The following is a 24694-nucleotide window of genomic DNA, read 5'->3' on the forward strand; positions in this document are numbered from 1 at the left end:
ACCCGCGTCCATGGCTCTGGCCCACCTTCTACGGAGGTGCCATGGGGACCAAAGGACACTCTAAGGCTATCACTGCTGCCCGCTCTACCCGTGTCCATGGCTCTGGCCCGTAAAACAACCCTTGAAAGGGCAACCTCGGATCAGCTCCCGGATATCTCCGCAGATTGCTCCCCCTTTATCAGCTACCCAGAAGCCTCCAGTCAGCTTCCCAAAATGAACCGACCTTACTTGCTCCCACTGAAATACCCACATGGTCAGTGCTTTAAATGGAAATACAGAAGTGCAGTTACGCACCATATAAAGTACCAGTTTGCTCCTGAGACGTGCCAGTGCTCTCCTACTATTTGTAGTGTAGGAGTGCGGAGAAGTGCAGGTGCTCTTCCTGGGCAGGTACGCAGTACCGGAGAGTACCTGCCCAATTAAAGCACTGGACATGGTGGACCAGATCTTCACATCTGTGGCTCCAGACTAAGGAAACTTGCCAGAGCATCAAGGCTTTGAGCCAAGAGCCCTGAAATAGAACAGATTACTGAAACTGCATCACTCTCCAGGCGCAATGTGCCGCAGTCTGGCCAATTCAGCGTCTTTGAGCTATAAACCTGGTACTGTACCAATGCGACCAGCAATAGCTTCTGTATAGAATAACTATTTTTATTTTAATGAACAACGCTCTTAAGCTGGTCTCAAGTAGAAAGACTAGAGATTTAAAAAAATACAAAAAGTAGTTACTGCATGGAAAACTGAGAGGGTTTGTAGTGGAAAAGACACTGCCAGTACCACACACCAAACAAAGGCATCTGGCCCATTATGTAAGGCTACCACCCAAGAAATACCAGGGCACATCAGAGCCTAAATGTGTGCAGAATTTCTGAGTTCGCACTTATCTTCGACCCAAAATGGCCTTCCAGACCACAATTCATGCTAGGCCTGCGCAAAATCGTTTGCGTTATACTTGTTATACATTATGCCCCTTTACGTAATCACACGTCATTCGCTTTAATGATTTATCCCCAAAGTGCCATTTGTGGTAAAAATTCACCAGAAACAGAATGGAACAACAGAACACAAGCAGCTGTTTGCAGTAATTTGGGGTTTTTGCATTGCTTTTTGGTGCAAAATAATAGATTTGCATTTCATGTAATTTCACATAAATTTGCATAATTATGCAAAAGGGAATTACAGGAGTTTCGCACACCACTAATTACTGAAGCCGGAAGTGGTCATGCATTTTAGTCAAGAAGAAATGGTTAGAATGCAGATGGGTATCATTGTGAGCAGAGAGCGTACACCACTTACATCTCCCTCTGGAGCAATGGCGCCACCTAGTGGCACCTCAGAGCCTGTAGAGACCACGAGGAGGTGGTGTCTAGATCCCAGAGCCGCTGAAATGGAGAAAAACTCATTGTCTCCTTTCACACCCACGTGTCTACACACTCATCACAAAGTGCCGCACAATGAACCCACAGTCTGATACAATATCGAGGCCTGAATGAATGTAACAGCATTGCTTGTTAGATGGAATCCTGTAAAGTTATTTACAGTGAGTGGGCGGGGCAGTGGGGAGAACATCCCATGTGCCGTGGTACGATCCCATTATATCCTATGGAGATCGTGATACGCGGACGGGATATCGGTCACGTTTGTGATGCTGTATTCCCTCCGTCGAGATCTAAGTCAGACACATAGTTCTTAAAGGGACTGCCCTTCGCTCTTATATTTTGAATTGGGAGAGATTTTTTTTTAAATGGATAAAATCTGTGTATTTTATCATTTTAAGCGCTAAGAAATGTGGTACAGCTAGAATTACGCATTCACTATCTGCTTCTTGCAGGAAAGTTCTGGCAATGAGGTGGGTGTTACTTTATGTGTGTGTTTATTGCCCACAAAGTAACAAAGTAACACAACTCCACCCCACTTGAAATGTGTCATTGAGCAGCGAGCAGTGTGAAAGATGGCAGCTGCCAGGTACAGGCTGTCCGAAGAGCAAGATGGTAAAAAGTGTCAGACGTTACTTTAGAAATATAAAATGAATGGAGGATTCTGGGATTTGTTATTGTGGGCCACTCACTGTCCAAAACATGGAGGATGGGAACCCTCCTGTAAACTTCAAGAGGAGGAATAATGCTTAAAAACAACAATTAACATGACAACCAAATTGATGAAAAAATAACAACTGGGTTGTTAAAAAAGACCCCTAACTTCAAGTTGAGTTGTAAAACACACCAGTAGTCAGGTTCTTTGGGTCCCTCAGGGTTCTGGGTCCCTGCTGCACTTTGAAAGTTATGACCGTAGAGGGAACGCCTCGCGCGCACTCTTTGCGTCACAAAATAAAAAATTAACAAAAATCTCACTTTAGTTTGTGTTTCCAACTTCAAAGAAAGTAACAACAGTATTTGCTTCTTTCTGTGCATTTTTCAAGCAATACCAACTCTTTTTGATTTTTGCAGCTCATTTTAGAGCAAAAAAACAACTTTGATAGATTTCCAATTTAAAGTATCTCAAACAAAGAAATGATTTGGAAAATGTTTAAAGGGCCACAACACACTAAAACAATAGTGTAAGCCTAGCAGGCCTTGGTGACCACATCAGTTTACGAGTATGAAATCACTCAGGAGAAGGTGTGTCCACTATAACAGACATCCATAAATGATGCAAAGCTTAGAGCAGCCCCAGGCTCCGCTCTCCCTGAGCTGTTGCTTCTCTCTTGCTCCTTGCTTACCCCCCCCCGACTTTTTGTGTGCCTCCTCCTTGCTTTTCCCTTGTTCTCACTGCTTTCTCCTTGCTTCTTACCTTGTTTGTGTGCTTTCTCCTTTCCTCTTATTCTGACTGCCTTCTCCTTGCTCCTCCCCCATTTTATGTGTGCCTTCTCCTTGCTTTTCCCCCATTTTCACTGCTTCCCCCCGTTTTTTGAGTGCTGTATCCTTGTTTTTCCCCTTGTTCTCACTGCTTTCTCCATTCTTTAACCCGTTTTTTGAGTGCCTTCTCCTTGCTTTTCCCTCATTTTCATTGCTTTCTCCTTGCTCTCCCCCTTTTTTTGAGTGCCTTCTCCTTGCTTTTCCCTCATTTTCACTACTTTATCCTTGTTTTCCCATTACTGTGTGCCTTCTCCTTGCTTTTCCCCCGTTTTCACTGCTTTCTCCTTGCTTTTCCCCCATTATGAGTGCCTTCTCTTGCTTCTCCCTCATTTTCACTGCTTTCTTCTTGTTTTTGCTACATTTTTGTGAGCATTCTCCTTGCTTTTCCCTGGTTTTCCCTGGATTCTCCTTGGTTTTCCCTTGCCTTTATTGGATTGGCAGCATCCGCCTACCAGCAGCAATTTCCCAAGTGCACAGACCAATAGGGAGCAGGCAGTCAGGCCCCCTGGGGGAGTCACCTAGTCAGGGGTTTGTGGGAAGCCTGGGGACGTTACATCATCCTGCTATAAGGATCTGCCTGTGGCTTCTGGGCGCTTCTCCAGAGACTGAGGCACTAGAGGGCAGCACCTGAAGTCCACGGGGAGTGCTATATAATAACAGAGACGGTTCTACTTACAGCTGCATGATGAGGTACAGGTGGCTCCGGCTCTCGTAAATGTCCTCCAGGGACACAATGTTCGCGTGCTTGATCCTGGAATAGAAGGAGACAGAAAGGACCTCAGTCAAAACACAGAAAGTGCCGCTCGGTTTGCAGCAAGTTGGCTTTGTGCCCCCAAACGTGCATATCTGTGTCCTGTGACTGCTACGTCGCTTTACTTGTGTTTGTTTCCTGCCTTGTGATGTGTGTCACGGTGTTGCTTGTTTGCATGTTGATAAGTGAGACAAATATATCCCTCCAAGTGCGCGCGCTGGATTCTCCAGGGTTCAATGCTGCCCTCTAGTGGCTGACACTGGAACCAGTGGGGACAGAAGCAACCAAAACTGATGCAGAACTGCGCATGCACACCGCCAACATCGGGCACCTGGGAAAGTGGAACTTTTTCAGTCACAATGGCAAAGGAGCGTCACCCCCCTGGCTAAGCCAGGAGCTGAAAGATAAAACAGTATTTCTTTATCGCTGTATCTTTCATCTGCTGGTTCAGCCAGCAGCATGTAAAGAGAGGGGCAGGCTGGGACACAGGAGGGGGGAGGAGGAGAGAGTGCACTAAGTGCGCATGTGTGTTTGGCTGGCTGTCTCAGGCCGGCCAAACACACATGCGCACTTAGGATTCTCCATCCCGGCTGTGTTGAACAGCCGGGCTGGAGAAACTGTACAGACCCCAGGGTTGTGTCTGAGCGGAATTCCACACTGCTCAGACCAATCCTGACGCTGTTTTGATGCTATGTTTAGCATGAAAGCAGCGCCAGGATTGCTGGGGAGCCTGTGCTGGTGTCCCAGTGAATGCTGGGACACCAGAAGAGGATCGAGGCAGCAGGTGGCGGCAGGAAGAGGTAAGGGTTTTTTTTTTTTCCTCCCCCGCACCCTCACCTCCACACCCGTCCCTTTCCCATGCCCGCCCCTCACCTTCAGATTTACAGGAGCCTATTATATGTTTTTCTTGTCCAGAGCATCAGGTTGATGTTTGGAAAAAATGGCTATTACTGGTCTAAATCACACTTACACTTTCTTTCGATGGGAGGACTGGGCGGTGATTTAAGCCTACATAGGTGCTATTCACAAGTAAGAGGCCGAGCAGCACTTATCGCAGTCTTACAAGGTCGTCCACGGATGTACAGGTCTCTCTCTGGCACTGATATACATTTTTAAAAGACTTTGTCCTGCACCGATGCACTTTAGCTCTTCTGCACAAGTGAGTGATAGAGCAACATTTATAGGGGTCTCATAAGGCGGGCTAAGGCTGAACCGGTTCATCCCTGGTACCAATATGTGTTTTGGAAAAAAAAGCCTTTGCCACGCGCAGATGCAAGTGTCTTGGACATAGGAAGCCTTTGCGGCGATCTAACCCCTTTAAAGTTTTTACCCCCTATTAAAAAATAAGCATAATTAGCACTTCACCTGCTGGTTGCACAGATATATAGGCCCTCATTTCAACCTCAGCGGTCTTTTGCAGAGACTGCTGAGGTTCGGCCAGGCCGAAGGCCGCCAGTGTTGGCGGTCATCCGCCAACTATATTATGACTGCTGGCGACCCTCTGCCCTTTTTTGGCCGGAGAGTCGCCAGCAGCCATACTGGCAGTCGGCGGTGTAGTGGAGGCTGCTCCTCCATCACTGTCACGTCATCAGAACATCGCCCACCAAAATACGACTCAGTATTTGGCGTGGCGGGGTTCTGGTGACGGGGAGCTGGCGGCGGAGCAGCCCCCATGGATCCCGTTCCCTCCCGGAGGATCACTGAAACAGGTAAGGTGATCGTCCGTTAGAGGAGGGGGGTGAGGGGGTGTTGTGTGGTGTGTGGATGCATGGGGGTGTGCGTGTGAGTGTGTAGAGGGGTTGTGTGAGTGCGTGTATGTATGCGGGGATGTAATGTGTGTAGGGGAAATGTAACGTGTATGTATGTGTGCATGTGTGCATGTATATGCGCGTGTATGTGTGTGAGTGGTGTGAGCGTGCGTAAAGGGGGTGTTGGGGGTATGTCTGGGGGGTCTATGGGGGTCGGGGTGGGGTGGGGGTCCTACTACCTTTGGGGTGTGGTAGGGGGGTCGTGGGTGTTGGGGTTGGACTCAGGGAAGGGGGAAGAAGGGGGAGACCCCAATCAGTGCCAGGGAACAAATTCCCTGGCACTGATAGTGCATACCGCCATGGATTTCGTGGCGGTTGAAAACCCCATGAAATCCATGGCAGTATGTGGGGTCCTGATACCGCCGGCGGACTAGTGATGGTCGCAGGGCTGGAGACCGTTGTCTCCAGCCTGGCGGTCGTTACCACCATGGCGGACGGTGCGGGACATTGGCGGTTTGGCATATGCCAAACCGCCAATGTCATAATGGGGCAGTAATGACCGCCGGCCTGTTTGCTGTCTTACTGCCCTTTTTGCACCGTCCGCCACGGTCGAAATGAGGGCCATAATATTTTTATCTAACTTTGCACAGGTCTATCTCTGATACCAGTAATTAAAAAAAAGGCCTTGTTTTGCAGGGATGTACTTTATTTGCCTTGCTCAGGGGAAGCCCTGAGGCGGACACAGGTGTATAAAGTCATCAGTCATCTTAGACAGCAACTATCCATCCTCCTTCCTAACTCACTCTGCAATGAGTCTTCTGCTGTCATTGCACAGATAGAGCTCTCGCGGCCGAACACTTTCAAGCCTCTAGGTGGCAGAGTCACATTACCATCCTTCTTTCATACCCAGGAAGCATTGTAAAACAGTTTTATTGTAGTTAGAGAGGACATTTCCTGTCCAAGTGCCTCGTGCACTGAAGACGCGCCCCTGGTTTAACGCTGCGCCGCACACAGAGCCAAACATGACCTCGTGTGTGATGGAGACTCAGTCGCGTCATCAGGGGGAGCCACGAGGACTCATTGGTGGCCCGTTAAGGTGCTGAACCCAGCCAGGCCGCAGCCTGTTTCCACGGAGGCATGGAAAGGATGGAAAGGATGCAGCTACCTCAAGGGAACACGTTGATGGAAACGTTTTCTATGTCGTATTGTCTGCGGCATGTGGGGTTATACCGAAGAATATACATCTGGGTGTTCTGCAATGTGTACATTTTATATGTTCATATTTTATGGTGTTATTGCAAAGCTGAATCATTAAACTTGGCAGTAATTTCTAGGTCTTTGAAACAAAATTGGGAATGTGGGGCCATTAGGAGTAAGACCCCTTCAAACACACACCCCTCTCACATATAAACCCAGGTTATGCATCCCACACGTACTAACACGTGCCAGCTTCTGTGTTTGTTTGCCTACACAGAGGAGGAGGCCTGGAGCGCTCTGTCCTCCAGTGTGTAGATTCTTATTCAACGGGTGCGAGTCTTGACTAAATCACCTGGCACGTGCTGGACTCTTTAGATCCCGGATGCCCCTCCTGGAGTGGGGAATCCAGGGGTCCCACGTGCTGGTCTCTTTAGACCTCGGGTGCCCCTTCCTAGAGGGGACAATCCAGGGGTCCCAGGTGCTGGACTCTTTAGATCTTGGATAACCCTACTGGAGTGTAAAATCCAGGGGTCCCAGATGCTGGGCTCTTTAGATCTTGGGTGCCCCATCCTGGAGTGCAGAATTCAGGGTTTGCAGAAGTTACACTCCTTAGATCTCGAATGCTACTCCTGAAGTGGAGAATCCAAGGGTCCCAGATGTTAGACTATTTAGATCTCGGATGCCCATCCTGGAGTGGAGACTCCAAGGGTCCCAAGATGCTGGACTCTTCAGATCTCAGGTGCCCTCTCCTGGAGTGGAGAATTCAGGGGTCACAGTTGCTGGACTCTTTCGATCTCGGGTGCCCCCTCCTGGAGTGGAGAATCCAAGGGTCCCAGATGCTGGACTCTTTAGCTCTCTGGTGCCCTCTCCTGGCGTGGAGAATTCAGGGGTCACAGGTGCTGGACTCTTTAGATCTTGGGTGCCCCTCCAGGAGTGGAGAGTCCAGGGGTCCCAGGTGCTGGACTCTTTAGCTCTCTGGTGCCCTCTCCTGGAGTGGAGAATTCAGGGGTCACAGGTGCTGGACTCTTTAGATCTTGGGTGCCCCTCCAGGAGTGGAGAGTCCAGGGGTCCCAGGTGCTGGACTCTTTAGGGCTTGAGTGCTCCTCCTGAAGTGGAGAAACCAAGGGTCCCAGATACTAGACTATTTAGATCTTGGATGCCCCTCCTGGAGTGGAAACTACAAGGGTCCCAGATGCTGGACTCTTCAGATCTCGGGTGCCCCCTCCTGGGATGGAGAATTCAGGAGTCACAGGAGCTGGACTCTTTAGATAATGGGTGTCCCTGCTGGAGTAGAGAATCCAAGAGTCCCAGATCCTGGATTCTTTAGATCTCGGGTGCCCTAGATGCTGGGCTCTTTAGATCTTGGGTGCCCCTCCTGGAGTGGAAAATTAAGGGGTCCCAGATGCTGGACTCTTTGGATCTCAAGTGACCCTCCTAGGGCTGGGAAATCTAAGAGTCCCAGGTGCTGGACTCTTTGGATCTCAGGTGCCCATCCTAGTGGGGGGAGAATCCAGGGGTCTCAGATACTGGACTCTTTAGATCTCGGGTGCCCCCTCCTGGAGTGGAAATCGAGGGGTGCCAGATGTTGGACTCTTTAGATCTTGGCTGCCCTCTCCTGGAGTGGAGAATCCATTGGTCCCAGATGCTGGACTCTTTAGATCTTGGGTAACCCCTCCTGGAGTGCAGAATCCAGGGGTCCTAGGTGCTAAACTCTTTAGATCTCAGGTGCCCCCTTGTGGAGAATCCATGGGTCCCAGATGATGGGCTCTTTAGATCTCGAGTGCCCCTCCTAGAGGGGAAAATGCCAGGGATCCAAGATGCTGGAGACTCCAGATTTCGGGTGCCCCTTCCTAGAGGGGAGAATCCAGGGGTCCCAGGTTCTGGACTTTTTAGATCCTGGGTACCCTCTCCTGAAGTGGAGAATCCAGGGGTCCCAGGTTCTGAACTTTTTAGATCTCAGGTGCCTTCTCCTGGAGTGGAGAATCAAGAGGTCCAAGGTGCCGGACTCCCTAGATCTCCAGTGCCCCTCTTGGAGTGGAGAATCCAGGCATCCCAGATGCTAGACTCTTTAGATCTTGGATGCTAGACTCTTTAGATCTTGGATGCTCCCTCCTGGAGTGGAGAATCCAGGGGTCTCAGATGCTGGACACTTTAGATCTCGGGTGCACATCCTGGAATGGGAAATCCAGGATTCCCAGGTTCTGGACTTTTTAGATCTCGGATGCCTTCTCCTGGATTGGAGAATCCAGGGGTCCTAGGTGCCAGACTCCCTAGATTTCAGATGCCCCTTCTCGTGTGTGATGGAGACTCAGTCGCGTCATCAGGGGAAGCCACGAGGACTCATTGGTGGCCCGTTAAGGTGCTGAACCCAGCCAGGCCGCAGCCTGTTTCCACGGAGGCATGGAAAGGATGGAAAGGATGCAGCTACCTCAAGGGAACACGTTGATGGAAACGTTTTCTATGTCGTATTGTCTGCGGCATGTGGGGTTATACCGAAGAATATACATCTGGGTGTTCTGCAATGTGTACATTTTATATGTTCATATTTTATGGTGTTATTGCAAAGCTGAATCATTAAACTTGGCAGTAATTTCTAGGTCTTTGAAACAAAATTGGGAATGTGGGGCCATTAGAAGTAAGACCCCTTCAAACACACACCCCTCTCACATATAAACCCAGGTTATGCATCCCACACGTACCAACACGTGCCAGCTTCTGTGTTTGTTTGCCTACACAGAGGAGGAGGCCTGGAGCGCTCTTTCCTCCAGTGTGTAGATTCTTATTCAACAGGTGCGAGTCTTGACTAAATCACCTGGCACGTGCTGGACTCTTTAGATCCCGGATGCCCCTCCTGGAGTGGGGAATCCAGGGGTCCCACGTGCTGGTCTCTTTAGACCTCGGGTGCCCCTTCCTAGAGGGGACAATCCAGGGGTCCCAGGTGCTGGACTCTTTAGATCTTGGATAACCCTACTGGAGTGTAAAATCCAGGGGTCCCAGATGCTGGGCTCTTTAGATCTTGGGTGCCCCATCCTGGAGTGCAGAATTCAGGGTTTGCAGAAGTTACACTCCTTAGATCTCGAATGCTACTCCTGAAGTGGAGAATCCAAGGGTCCCAGATGTTAGACTATTTAGATCTCGGATGCCCATCCTGGAGTGGAGACTCCAAGGGTCCCAAGATGCTGGACTCTTCAGATCTCAGGTGCCCTCTCCTGGAGTGGAGAATTCAGGGGTCACAGTTGCTGGACTCTTTCGATCTCGGGTGCCCCCTCCTGGAGTGGAGAATCCAAGGGTCCCAGATGCTGGACTCTTTAGCTCTCTGGTGCCCTCTCCTGGAGTGGAGAATTCAGGGGTCACAGGTGCTGGACTCTTTAGATCTTGGGTGCCCCTCCAGGAGTGGAGAGTCCAGGGGTCCCAGGTGCTGGACTCTTTAGCTCTCTGGTGCCCTCTCCTGGAGTGGAGAATTCAGGGGTCACAGGTGCTGGACTCTTTAGATCTTGGGTGCCCCTCCAGGAGTGGAGAGTCCAGGGGTCCCAGGTGCTGGACTCTTTAGGGCTTGAGTGCTCCTCCTGAAGTGGAGAAACCAAGGGTCCCAGATACTAGACTATTTAGATCTTGGATGCCCCTCCTGGAGTGGAAACTACAAGGGTCCCAGATGCTGGACTCTTCAGATCTCGGGTGCCCCCTCCTGGGATGGAGAATTCAGGAGTCACAGGAGCTGGACTCTTTAGATAATGGGTGTCCCTGCTGGAGTAGAGAATCCAAGAGTCCCAGATCCTGGATTCTTTAGATCTCGGGTGCCCTAGATGCTGGGCTCTTTAGATCTTGGGTGCCCCTCCTGGAGTGGAAAATTAAGGGGTCCCAGATGCTGGACTCTTTGGATCTCAAGTGACCCTCCTAGGGCTGGGAAATCTAAGAGTCCCAGGTGCTGGACTCTTTGGATCTCAGGTGCCCATCCTAGTGGGGGGAGAATCCAGGGGTCTCAGATACTGGACTCTTTAGATCTCGGGTGCCCCCTCCTGGAGTGGAAATCGAGGGGTGCCAGATGTTGGACTCTTTAGATCTTGGGTGCCCTCTCCTGGAGTGGAGAATCCATTGGTCCCAGATGCTGGACTCTTTAGATCTTGGGTAACCCCTCCTGGAGTGCAGAATCCAGGGGTCCTAGGTGCTAAACTCTTTAGATCTCAGGTGCCCCCTTGTAGAGAATCCATGGGTCCCAGATGATGGGCTCTTTAGATCTCGAGTGCCCCTCCTAGAGGGGAAAATGCCAGGGATCCAAGATGCTGGAGACTCCAGATTTCGGGTGCCCCTTCCTAGAGGGGAGAATCCAGGGGTCCCAGGTTCTGGACTTTTTAGATCCTGGGTACCCTCTCCTGAAGTGGAGAATCCAGGGGTCCCAGGTTCTGAACTTTTTAGATCTCAGGTGCCTTCTCCTGGAGTGGAGAATCAAGAGGTCCAAGGTGCCGGACTCCCTAGATCTCCAGTGCCCCTCTTGGAGTGGAGAATCCAGGCATCCCAGATGCTAGACTCTTTAGATCTTGGATGCTAGACTCTTTAGATCTTGGATGCTCCCTCCTGGAGTGGAGAATCCAGGGGTCTCAGATGCTGGACACTTTAGATCTCGGGTGCACATCCTGGAATGGGAAATCCAGGATTCCCAGGTTCTGGACTTTTTAGATCTCGGATGCCTTCTCCTGGACTGGAGAATCCAGGGATCCCAGGTGCTGGACTCTAGATCTCGAGTGTCCCTCCTGGAGTGGAGAATCCAGGGGTCCCAGATGCTAGACACTTTAGATCTTGAATGCTCCCTCCTGGAGTGGAGAATCAAGGGGTCCCAGATCCTAGACTCTTTGAATCTCGGGTGCCCTCTCTTGTAGTGGAGAATACAAGGGTCCCAGATGCTAGGCTCTTTAGGTCTTTGGTGCCCCCTCCTGGAGTGGAGAATTCAGAGGTCTCAGGTGCTGGACTCTTTAGATCTTGGGTGACCCTCCTGGAGTGGAGAATACAAGGATCCCAGATGCTAGGCTCTTTAGATCTCAAATGCCCCTCCTGGAGTGGAGAATTCAAGGGTCCAAGATGCTGGACTTGCTGGCTATTTAGATCTCAGGAGCCCGCTCCTGGGGTGGAGAATTCAGGGGTCCCAGATGCTGGACTCTTTAGATCTTGAGTGCCCCTCCTGAGGTGGGGAATTCAGGGGTCCCAGATGCTGGAGTCTTTAGATTTTGGGTGCCTGGCGTGGAGAATACAAGGGTCCCAGATTCTGGGCTCTTTACATCTTGGGTACACCCTCATGGAGTCGAGAATTCAGGGGGCCCACATGCTGGACTCTTCAGATCTCAAGTGCCCCCTCCTGGAGTGGAGAATCCAAGGGTCCCAGATGCTGGAGTCTTTAGATCTCGGGTGTCCTCTCCTGGAGTGGAGAATTCAGGGGTCACAGGTGCTTGACTCTTCAGATCTTGGGTGCCCCTCCAGGAGTGGAGAATCCAGGGGTCCCAGGTGCTGGACTCTTTAGAGCTTGAGTGCCCCTCCGGAAGTGGAGAATCCAGGGGTCCCAGATTCTAGACGTTTTAGATCTGGGGTGCCCCCTCCTGGAGTGGAGAATCCAGGGGTCCCAGATGTTAGACTCTTTAGATCTTGGGTGCTCTCTCCTGGAGTGAAGAATACAAAGGTCCCAGATGCTGGGCTCTATAGATCTTGGGTGCCCCCTCCTGGAGTGGAGAATTCAGGGTTCTCAGAAGTTCGACTCTTTAGATCTTGAGTGCCCTTCCTGAAGTGGGGAAACCAAGGGTCCCAGTTACTGGACTCTTTAGATCTTGGATGCCCCTCCTGGAGTGGAAACTCCAAGGGTCCAAGATGCTGGACTCTTCAGATCTCGGGTGCCCCCTCCTGGGATGGAGAATCCAAAGGTCCCAGAAGCTGGACTCTCTAGATCTCGAGTGTCCCTCCTGGAGTAGAGAATCCAAGAGTCCCAGATGCTGGACTCTTTAGATCTCGGGTGCCCTCTCTTGGAGGGGGTCCCAGATGCTGGGCTCTTTAGATCTTTGGTGCCCCCTCCTGCAGTGGAAAATTAAGGGGTCCCAGATGCTGGACTCTTTAGATCTCAAGTGCTCCTCCTAGGGCTGGGAAATCCAAGGGTCACTGGTGCTGGACTCTTTGGATCTCGGGTGCCCTCTCTTGGAGGGGGTCCCAGATGCTGGGCTCTTTAGATCTCGGTTACCCCCTCCTGGAGTGCAGAATTCAGGGGTCTAAGGTGCTGGACCCTTTAGATCTAGGGTGCCCCTCCTAGGGGGAGAGAATCCAGGGGTCCCAGGTGCTGGACTCTTTAGATCTTGAGTGCCCCTCCTGAAGTGGAGAATTCAGGTGCCCCAGGTGCTGGACTCTTTAGATCTCGGGTCCCCTCTCTTGGAGGGGGTCCCAGATGCTGGGCTCTTTAGATCTCGGGTACCCCCTCCTGGAGTGCAGAATTCAGGGGTCTAAGGTGCTGGACCCTTTAGATCTAGGGTGCCCCTCCTAGGGGGAGAGAATCCAGGGGTCCCAGGTGCTGGTCTCTTTAGATCTCGGGTACCCCCTCCTGGAGTGCAGAATCCAGGGGTCTAAGGTGCTGGACCCTTTAGATCTAGGGTGCCCCTCCTAGGGGGAGAGAATCCAGGGGTCCCAGGTGCTGGACTCTTTAGATCTTGAGTGCCCCTCCTCGGGGTTACCAGGGGTAGCAGGGGTCCTAGATGCATGGCTGTTCAAGGCTCCCCGACCAGTGATTTCCATGGAGGATTCTGGCTTCAGGGTGCGCATTGCCGGGTCTACTGCGGGCACTTTAAAGCGGGGGCACCGCAGCTGTAACCAGAGGTGGCCTATGCGGCACCACCTAGGTTCATCTGTCTGTTACTCACGTCACCAATGGAGGACCGGCTTCTTTAAATTATGTAAGATCTATTCTGTACGCATTCCATCTCACATTGTTGGTCAGTTACTGTAGGTGAGTGAATCAAGAAAGCGGAGTTCAGTCATTGCTGTGGCCCTGGGTTGGCCTTAGTTCACCCCTCCTCCACTCTCCACCTCTCCCACCTGTTTACATTTGGAGGTCATTAAAAGTGCCATCACCTGTTCTCCAAGTGCATCATTTTACACACATAAGAATGATTGTCTTGGGGGGTCAGAAGTACAACAGAGGGAGGACGTACAATACACTTTGGCCCCAGTTTACAAAGGCAGGTTGTGTAACTTGTGCACACCACACTCACGTTCTGCGTGATTCACAACGTGTAGATCATGGATACTCAAAGTACGGCCCACGGGCCTCATGCGGCCCGTCTGACCTCACGTTCTGCGTGATTCACAATGTGTAGATCATGGATACTCAAAGTACGGCCCACGGGCCTCATGCGGCCCGTCTGACCTCACGTTCTGCGTGATTCACAATGTGTAGATCATGGATACTCAAAGTACGGCCTGCGGGCCTCATGCGGCCCGTCTGACCTTTAAATGCGGCCCCTGGGGCAACAGCAGCCCTGGGCAGCTGTTTGCTCAACTCTGCACTAACAATAAAAATATTAAATAGACACACAATCATTTATTTCAAACTTAATTGTTGTTAAAGAAAGGAAGCAACTAGGGACTCCTGCACTTAACTTTAGAAACGCCATCATTTGTAAAGACATCTTGCGGCACAAGTGTAAAAATATGAAAGTCTCTTCAAAATTAAAAAGTGTATTTAGTTAACATGCAGAACTTTTTTGCCTTAGTACAATTTATTTTATCAGTGCATTGAGATGTATTCATTTAAAAGTGATAGTTTTCAAACATAAATTTGGAAACATTAATTCTTTCCCTTACCCTGAGAACACCACCAATAGTAAATTAAAGAGGCAAGTCACTTGGTATGTGCTCTTTATGGGTGACCTGGGTTCCTATCATACATGAATAACATTATAGCTTATTAAATCAAACATAGAAGCAGGTTTTGTGCAGCGCACACCATGAATCATGTATTTCGAGGTCATCTTAAATGTGATAATGCAGAAAAAGGAGGGAAAGTGAGACTAAACAATTGCCTAGGATCACACAATTTGGAAAAGTGGGTAAGCCGGGATTAATTCCAGGTTTTCTGGTTTTCCATTGTTTATTTCAGCCACTAGATGTATATATCCTTTGCTTCTCCTACACCTACCTTGTCACCAATCCCCCAGCCACCCCACTCGACCGCCACTGCCCTGGCATCAATGCGGCCCCCAGGCACGTCACTGACCAAACTTCTTGGCCCCTGGGGAAATGTTTGCGAGTACGGTGTAGATAAACACACATGGACTTGTGTGTGTGTGTGTGTGTGTGTGTGTGTGTGTGTGTGCGCGCACGCGCGCACAAGGTTCTCACTCGTGTGCGAATTGTGCACGCGTAGTGTTCCCCACTGTACACCTCTCGGCGTTTTATTCAGTGAGAGTGCAATGATCTATGCAACTACAGGGGACAAATGCACAAAGGGTATTTACAAATATTTGTAAGCGACCCCCACCTTTTAAGCAGGTGTCAACTACACCGGAAACCCCTACAAATGCCATAGTTTTCGCGGTATTTTTCTAGAATATTATTTTAAATATCACCCTACAAAAATATTGCATCCAGGTTGTAGATTAGGACATGTTTGTGTAGTCTTAAGAGGTAAAAACATGTTTATCATTCTTAACTCCGCGTTTCCGTACCTTGAGGTACACAATAACACACAACCGTGCTCACAAAGCCAGGGTCCACAGGAAAGTCGTGAGAAGGAATTATTTGCGACTGAAAAGAAAAATAACTCCCCTGACTGAAACCTGCGCCCTTCCAATGGTGCGTGAATCGAGGCCCCGGCGGTCATGAGACCTGATTTCTCCTCGCTTCCTCTGCGCCCGGTTCCCTTTTCCAAAGCTTAAACGCGATTTTCTGGCAGCACTCAGGCTGGGGACCTTTGTTAGAAGTACTCTACCCTCACATAGAGGACATTACACATTTCCTCTCCTTCGTTGTGCTTTGCTCCTAAGACCTGGCTTCACTTTCAAACGTGCGCCTCAGAGTATAATTTTGAGTTCTTGTGTGTGGACGTTTCCGTGGTAAGAGAGTGGCTGTGGTGACACACTTGTTGACACGCATACAAATGCAAATGACACTGAGGCCTTTTAAAACTTACTTAATAAGTGTGACTCAGGCCAGAACGGGGACACTGGACCCAACCAGACGATGAGACCCAGAGTTTGCCAACCCTCAAACAACCACCAGGAGGTTTTTAGGCCACTGTGAAATATGCTGTTGTGATCAAACAAGGCCTTTGGTCTTTACCACACATGCACATCCCTACTGGCTTTTCAGAGGCTGGCAGAGACAAGGTTTCAGGCACATATCGCCCTCACTTGGGCATGGTGCCACGGTATGGCCACTGAGAGAGCTGCCTTAAGGTGCCACAGTAAACGACCAGAAGGGGGCAGCAGATTGCATCAAATGACCCCATAGATGGCCTTTTTGCTAAATAAAAGCTGTGTTTTAAAGGGAAAGGAAGCGTCCAAACTGCAGACTCTACAATTTTCTGAAAATCTTTGCCCTGGAAAGGTTTTACTTGTTACTGGAGAGGGTGTTTGCAAGTCACCTCGCGGGCTGACTCGAGTCCTTTGTTCCGTTACGTCTCAGGAGTCTGATAATGCAATAACGACTGCAGGCCCGTCTCATGAACAGCCCTCGCCTTCCTAGAGCAAGGCCTTTCAGGTTCAAGCAATGCAAACACATCCTCCTTACAGGCTCCACTCAGCCATAGCTCTTCGGCCCACAAATCTGGTCAGCAGCAAGTATGCATATGGGAAACTGTGGGGCTTCAATTTTTCGAAGAAACTGCTGATGGGAGAAATTGCCAGCAGAATATGTTGTGAAGAAGACAACACCGAGAAATTGACTTGTTGCAGATTTATCTTCCAGCAAATAAGATAAACTATTGTTTGAAGGTTTTCCACCTATTTCTCTGAGGGAAAATTAACCCCTCAAATTATATTTTGCAAGAGAAGTTTACAACAAAAAAAGTAACGTTTTGTCAGATGTGTGGCTTAAAAAACAATTACAATTTCTATAATTTTCTGAAATTAAATAATGGTGCCTTTCACTCATTTCCACTAAGCAGAATTATAGATGTGCACACCCCTACTACAGAAGCAAGTCATCCATTGTTAGTATTCCCCAATTCGGGATTACAACACGCAAGACTTCCTGCAATGAGGAAGGTGAGCGGTGCTGTAGAGCCCACCCCCTGACATAATTTCCTGAAATGGTGAGGCCTTTTCTATTCCAAGCCTTCTTTGCTTCATCGTCACAGGAAGTCCCGCCTCTACAAAAATGGAGGCTCACAGGCCTTAATGGAGATGTTTTTGTGGATTGTATTTTCACCACGGCCTTTAAAATATTCCAAAAATGTAGGGGGAAGTCATAGATGTCAATACACTACTGTCAAGTTGCAAGCTACTTTAATGAGCTTGGGGGTGTCCCCTACAGATTTGCCGAGTTTTAATTCCAGGACGATGCAGAGTTCCAGCACAATGCTCTTTCCCCCTTTAATCAAAAAGAATTTAAAAATTCCTTGGCCAATTTCAAAATCCATGAAACCTCTTAACAAACAGCTGTAGTTCAGGGGTGGTGCCTATGCCGAGAAGGGTGGCACCCAGTGCACAGGAGAGAGGAGACTGGCACATCTGTGTTTACGTGCCAAGAACCAGGGCAGCTACCTCAAAGGGCCAGACAGTAGGGGCTCCCAGCTCTATGGCCTGAAAGAGGCTCCCTGACGTTAGCGCCTTGGGCTCCCCCACAAAACCGCACCCCCACACTGACATGCAGCACCGGCCCAAATTAAGCACTGCTTTGCAGGCTTCACTCTGTGCTGTTCCTGTGTCCTGGAGGCTTTTATCCGCAGAATAGGAAAAGTCACTCAGGCTTCCAGTATGCCCACAAAGAAAGTTTGAGATGCAAATGTCCACAGAATTTATTGCGCTGGGGATTCTTTGCATATGTTTTGGTCATACCGAAAATCCGATTTGACTAGGCAACAGTTCCTAAAATCGAGGCCAAGCTTGAGTTCCCTTGTGTGGCCAGTGGCACCCAGCGACCAACATCTTAAGAAATGCGACATATGCTTATGAACAATACTTAACGGTAAACAGAAGGAAACCCAAGAAGCCACCAAACCTTCTTCTCCAGTTTATCTTTCCGACCCTATCCTGTAAATCCCTAAAACGCATTACGCCTTGTTTTCATTTTAATTAACCCATTTCAAGTCTCCTTGGAGGGCATGACCCAAAAAACATTCAAAGTGAGCTGTTCCTTCCCTCAACCACACGGCATGGGATGGGTAGATTGTTTACATTGGTCTCCCTATGCCAAAGACCCTTGGGCCAGCCTCTAAGCACTTACACCCCACATAACCTCGTGCCAGCCTCTAAGCACTTCCATCTCATAGACCCTAGTGCCAGCCTCCCAGCACTGCCATCCCACAGACCCTGGTGCCAGCCTCTGAGCACTGCCATCCCACAGAACCTCGTGCCAGCCTCTGAGCGCTTCCATCCCACAGACCCTGGTGCCAGCCTCTGAATGCTTCCATCCCACAGACCCTCGTGCCAGCCTCTGAACACTGCCATCCCACAGAACCTCGTGCCAGCCTCTAAGCACTTCCATCCCACATAACCTCGTGCCAGCCTCTAAGCACTTCCATCCCATAGACCCTCGTGCCAGCCTCCCAGCACTGCCATCCCACAGACCCTGGTGCCAGCCTCTGAATGCTTCCATCCCACAGACCCGCGTGCCAGCCTCTGAGCACTGCCATCCCACAGAACCTCGTGCCAGCCTCTGAGCGCTTCCATCCCACAGACCCTCGTGCCAGCCTCTGAGCACTGCCATCCCACAGAACCTCGTGCCAGCCTCTAAGCACTTCCATCCCATAGAACTTCGTGCCAGCCTCTGAGCACTTCCATCCCATAGACCCTCGTGCCAGCCTCCCAGCACTGCCATCCCACAGAATATCGTGCTAGCTCTAAGCACTTCCATCCCACAGAACCTCGTGCCAGCCTGTAAGCACTTCTATCCCATAGACCCTCGTGCCAGCCTCTGAGCACTGCCATCCCACAGAACCTCTTGCCAGCCTCTAAGTGCTTCCATCCCACAGAACCTCGTGCCAGCCTGTAAGCACTTCCATCCCACAGAACCTCGTGCCAGCCTCTACGCAGTTCCATCCCATAGACCCTCGTGCCAGCCTCTGAGCGCTTCCATCCCACAGACCCTGGTGCCAGCCTCTAAGCGCTTCCATCCCACAGAACCTCGTGCCAGCCTCTAAGCACTTCCATCCCATAGACCCTTGTGCCAGCCTCTAAGCACTTCCATCCCACATACCCTTGTGTCAACCTTTCAGTAATTCCGGCCCACAGACCCTCGTGCCAGCCTTTGAGCACTTCCATCCCACACGCCAGGCTTTGACCACACACATCCCATGGACCCTCGTTCGCGGCTTCGGTCCCACACACCCTCGTGCCAGCCTTTGAGCCCTTCCGTCCCACATACCCTGGTGCCAGCCTTTGACCACTTTCATCACACAGTCCCTCATTCCAGTCTTTGAGCCCTTCCGTCCCAGAGACCCACATGCCAGGCTTTGCCAGCCCATGAGCCTCTTACATCCTGGAGAGCCTCATGCCAGCCTCTGTCTTTATATCACAGAGTGTCCTGTGCCAGCCTTCGTGCACTTACATTCCAGAGCCCCATGCCGCCCATGAGCCCCTTACATCCTCGAGAGACCCGTGCCAGCCTCTGTCCTTATATTCCAGAAAGCCCTGTACCAACGTTTGATCACATTTCTGATCTGTGACATACCAGACTTTGCACTCCTTGACGCCACAGAGCCCCATGCCAGCCTTTGAGCTCTCTCAGCAGAGGTGTGGTGAGAAAAGACAGGTGGCTCAGTACTTATGCCACCTGTGCCAAGGCTGTTTACAGCTGATGTGCTGTTACCACTCCCATCTGCACCTTGCAGCATCGAGCTGTGACAGGACCCCCGTGATGAGACCTTACCGAGTGGAACCCACAGGGCACAGCACCATCTGACAGCTCCAATGCCCCCGCTTCCTCAGTGTGAATGAGCTTTAAAGATTTCTATGAATGAGAGATAATAGGCACTTTGTAGGCGCCTCGAAACCGCTGCCGCACCGCCTGTGCTGGCTCCTTAATTATAGTTCTCGTCGCAAATTGTGGGTAAAACCATCTCAGCGAAATCTAACTTTAGAGCCGCCAGGGGGGCGTTAGAGCTGTATTTATTCACATATGACTCTCTGGTGGCGAGCTGCCTCGGTGTGCCTGAAAATCTAGGTCACTTGGTCTTAAAGGGTTAACAATGATATCTTAATGTTAGAGCCTTGCCAGTTTATACCTCTCAGAGTTATACTGCAACAGGGGCAATGGGTCCTGCAACAACAGGGTGATGGATGGAATGCTTGAATTATCCTTAGCCACTCGCAGTCACTCAGGGCTGCATTCCAATCCATCGTTTTCACCCACCATGCCACTCTAGACAAAGGCCCACCTTATGCAAATCAGTACTGACCCTGCTACTCACTAGGGCTGCCCTGAGCTGCCGGAAATGGCCTCTCCAAAAGAGGCCACAAGCAACCCTAGACTGGTTTCGCCCGGATTGGGGGGTGTAGTTTGAGTCCTGTGACACAGTGAGCATGTGACCCACGTCTGGGCGTAGCAGTCGCTCTTAGGGTGGGATATGCAACAGTAAGATGACTGATTCCAAACCAAGGTGACATGCTGTGCAAAATAACATTAATTCCAGCATTCCATCAATCACATTTGTTTACTTCATTGTGATGCCCTGAATGTGACAAGGATGCCCAGTTGTGGGTCCTGTGCTCATTATGCCACTGGAACCAAGCTACACCCAACCGAAGTGGTCCAACCAATGCGTAGAGCATCCAGGGTTGCTTGTGTGCTGGTTCCAAAAGGACCTGTCCAGGCAGTTCGGGCAGGTCTGCTCCCATTGGAAGAGGGTCAAGGCTGATTTGCATATAGCTGGGTAGGAACTAAAGTGGCATAGTGTACAAATTAGTCATGGGCAGCGTTGCAGCCAACAGTAAACAGTGGCTGAGCTTAATGTAAGCATTCCACCCATCACTTTTTTCTATGCTGCAGTGTAACACCCTAAGTGTGGTATGTCTAGGCATGGATCTAGTCCTCACTGGAACCAAGGTACGGGTATGAAATGCCCCAACAAGGGCAAAACCATGGGTTGCATGTTTTCCAATCCAAGAAGGACCTGGTTTGGCAGTTAGAGCTGGACTGTTTCTATTGGAACAGAAACCAGACTGATTTGCATATGGCTGGGTCCAAACTGAGGTGACCTGGTGGGCAAAAGAACGGTGGGTCATTGTGTTGCCCAAAGTGGGACGGGTGGCTTGTGTTCCTATTCAAGATGGGCCTGGCCTGGCAGTTCGAGCTGGACTGTTCCAATTGGAGCAGAGACTAGACTGATTTGCATATGCCTGGGTCCAAACTGAGGTGGCATACAACATGTTCTTCAATGCAATGAAGATGTGAGGTGTAAGTCTATGTGTGTGAGGGATTGCAGTTTTTTTTTCTTTTAATACAGTGATGCAGACATTTACAGATGCAGGTCAATGCTTTGAAAGGTAAAGAAGAAGGGAAAGTGCTCGCTGAACTGAGGAAGAGGTGGGACTGAGGGGTGGGGGGAGATGAGAAAGCCATTTCTGATGACTATAAAGTGTTATTTTACCCCTTCAATGCCTAAAACACACATTTAATAGCATGGCATAGCTTGGTCAGTAAATTGGGGGAGGTAGGTGTACGGGGGGTGGGGGTACTTGTGTTCAGATTTTCCGGAAATCAGGCTGGCATATAGGGCCAGATGTATCATCAAGGCCTTTTGCGAATCGGAAATAGCGATTTTTAAGAAATCGCTATTTCCGACTCGCAAAATGCCATGTTTCACATTTGCGAATCGGTAATAGCGATTTCTTAAAGATCGTAAATTCGACTACCGAATCGCAAATTGCTATACCGGCCCATTCGTACCTATGGGCCTGCTGGCCCATATCTGCACATTTTTTGCATTTCCAAAATTGTAATTTCTTAACCAGAAATCGCAATTTTGGAAATGCAAAACCCCAGGGTGCTGGAGGCCTAAGGCCCCCTCTGCTGCACCCCAAAAAAAATTTTGGGACATGTAAGGTGCACACATGCCAAAAGGGCATGTGTGCTTAACATATACATTTTTAAAATGCATTTTAAATGCATTTTTTAATTTTGCACATGGTTACCACCTGGTGGTAAATAGCGATTCCTAAATGCCCAAATCGCATTTAGGAATGGCTTCATACATGTGCTAAGAAATCGCGAATAAGGATTCCTGATTTGTGATTTCTTAGTTAGAAAGTCTAAACAGGGTCGCAATTGTAAGGAATCGCTTTTTCAGCAATTCCTTAAAATTGGGTTCAGAATGCCTTTCATACATTCTGAAATGGCATTTTGCATTCGCAAACGGGCATTCGCACCGTTTGCGAATGCAAAATGCTTTCATACATCTGGCCCATAAAGTTTAAATACATTACACAACCGGCAGGGTGCATGAGGGGGGGTTAACGGGCAGTGGGGAGGAAGAGGAATGGGGGTTGGTAGCATTACTAAGAGAAAACACACTATTTTGTAAAATGACCAATATTTTCAGGACTTTCAAAACAGAGACGGAGAGAATATGTGTGTGATTTTGTCTGTGTGTATGTAAAAATGTTTGCTGAAATCTAACTAACAAACTCTCATATCCGCGGCTCAAATTAACTCATAATAATACTAAAACTGTACTCATTATTTCCCGATACTAATCCATCACTAATTCTTGTTGGGTTCCAGAGTAGCGTGCTACTCACCGAAAAGCGCTTCGACGCCTCGTCAGGGGTAGTAAGCGCTATATAAATATGATTACAATACAATACAATACAAAATGCGACTGACATTTACAATACCCGAATGAAAGCACCTGTACCCAAATATTTATAAGAAAATACATTTATGGTGGGGTGTAACACCCCAAACACTCCCCCTGAAACTACGTCCCTTTTTAATAGTCCGTTACAAGTTTCTCACAGGTAACACCAATATTCAGACAATCCGATAGCCTCCTCCCACATAGCAGCAATTTTGTAAGTTGTCCTCATCTGAAGGGCTCTGCCCCATCTTCTAGGACATACAAGGAATATGTTCATGATGTCCTTTACATTTAAAGGGGCAAGCCGAGTGGGATTGTCCTTATATGGCATAGGTAAGAGTGACATGCTGTCTCCCCGCCCCCTGTGCTTCGTGTTGCCGTCCCATGTGTTGCTCTCCCCGTGTGAGACATCTAGAAGGTTGAATTGTATTTGCTTTTTCTTTGTTAACCAATAGGCATTAACCGCCCGACCCATGCTAAAAGGAGGAGTCACAACAAAGGGAGGGTCAAGACAGGGCCCTCCTTTTGGTTGTCTCAGCCCCAGGTACCCCTTTCAATACCCTCAGTTTATGGTTCATCAGCACTTTTTTAGGTCTCATCTACACGACAGCTTAAGTCCCACCTGCCTGTCTGGTTGGAAAAGATCTAATATGGGCTTAGCAATAACTAACATTGTGCTTAGAGCCCGCCCATTGCTTACCATTGGTTGGCTTTACTGTCACTCTCATTTCCTTGCTTCTTATTTATTGGCTTTTCTTGTCCCTTTAACTCCATCTTGAGTTCATCCCTTTACCCTGGCTGATTTGTATCCTTCCACTACTCATGATTTTCTTTTTGCTAAAGTAATTGTTAGTGCATGTGTTTTTCAGCTTTCTCCTTCATGTGCTTCCCCCATCAAATATCCCCCACACTGTATGTCGCGGACTCCTTCGTGTTACAAGCTCTTTTGTGTTTCTCATCCCAACAAACTCTCCCCTTCCTCGTGTTCCATGTTGCTTTCTGTTGAGTGTGCCTCTCTCCTGTCACTGTGTTGCTCTCTTGTGTGTGCTGCTTTACCTTGCACCTGTGGTCCACTTGCTATTGCTTTGCACCCCACCGGTTTCCATCCTATGGTCTGTTTTGTTATAATATTTTTGTGTGGGTAGGACCAGGCAGCCGCCCTCTCTGCCTCACAAAAATACTTTTGTGCTACTTACATTTCATTTTGTATATTTTATTTACAAATCCAGCTCTGTAAATTAAAAAATTACTAAATAAAAAAAAAACAATCTGTGTGATTTTTCATACAAGTATTACAACATAACACATAATAATAACTTGAATGAGGATTCAAAAAAATCAAACGTACTATAAAATGTATTTCACAAATTTTAGTTTTGCAATTCATTTGCAGTTCCTGGTACATTTTGCGGCTGAAGTGTCTACACTCAATTTCTTTGCTCAAAGTCCACCCAGGGGTAATTCCATTATACCTGGAGTTGGCCAAAATCAGGGACCGCACTATTACTTTTCGGTCCAAAAGTTCATAAGAGTCAATCCATATGTTCATAGTATAAAAGGAATTAGGAACTCCTCCCAATATGCTGTTCGACATGTTTCGGCCCAATTTAAGTCGGGCCTCCTCAAGACAAAAGCACAAGGATCTGCAGATTTCACAATATTGATCTTAAATTAATCGATATATGTTGGGCTATTTCACTGGACCGTTGTGGTCCTTTGTATGGGCCCTCATGATTGTGGGTCGTTTGTACTAATCCCGACAGCAAGTTACCGGGACTGTCAGCATTAGTTGGACAGTGCTCACATCCTGAAAAACAGCGTGGAAAACTTGTGCGTAGCTAAAAGTGGCATCTACGCCTTCAGACGGGCCGTGTTCCTCAACCCGGATGGGCCTAGGGTCAATGACCCTACCTCACCTTCTGCACAGGTAAACAGAGCACTTATTCTGTTGCTTCAGGATACCCCCTCAACTCCTCTATTCTAGCTTGCTTGGCCTCTCACCCGCCAACTTCCAAATTCCTCAAATGCACCTCTGCCCGTCTCCACCCGACGTCTCCTTCCGTCATACCTCAACCCTGTCCTACTAAAGTCCTTTCTACTGAACCCCTTTCTGTACACCTCTGCCCCCCTCTTTATCTAAAAACAATTATTTTAATTCTAG

General features: G+C 49.1%; 1 protein-coding gene across 1 annotated transcript in view; it reads right to left on the minus strand.

The window, feature by feature from the left end:
* CAMK1 (calcium/calmodulin dependent protein kinase I) overlaps nucleotides 1–24694 on the minus strand; it is a 355059-nt gene that overhangs the window by 41393 nt on the left and 288972 nt on the right. Inside the window, exon 4 of the mRNA XM_069206148.1 lies at nucleotides 3532–3606. Coding sequence (XP_069062249.1) covers nucleotides 3532–3606 — 75 coding nt within the window. The remainder of the gene's footprint in view (nucleotides 1–3531; nucleotides 3607–24694) is intronic.

Source organism: Pleurodeles waltl, chromosome 9 (assembly GCF_031143425.1).
Source record: "Pleurodeles waltl isolate 20211129_DDA chromosome 9, aPleWal1.hap1.20221129, whole genome shotgun sequence".
Lineage (NCBI taxonomy): Eukaryota > Metazoa > Chordata > Amphibia > Caudata > Salamandridae > Pleurodeles > Pleurodeles waltl.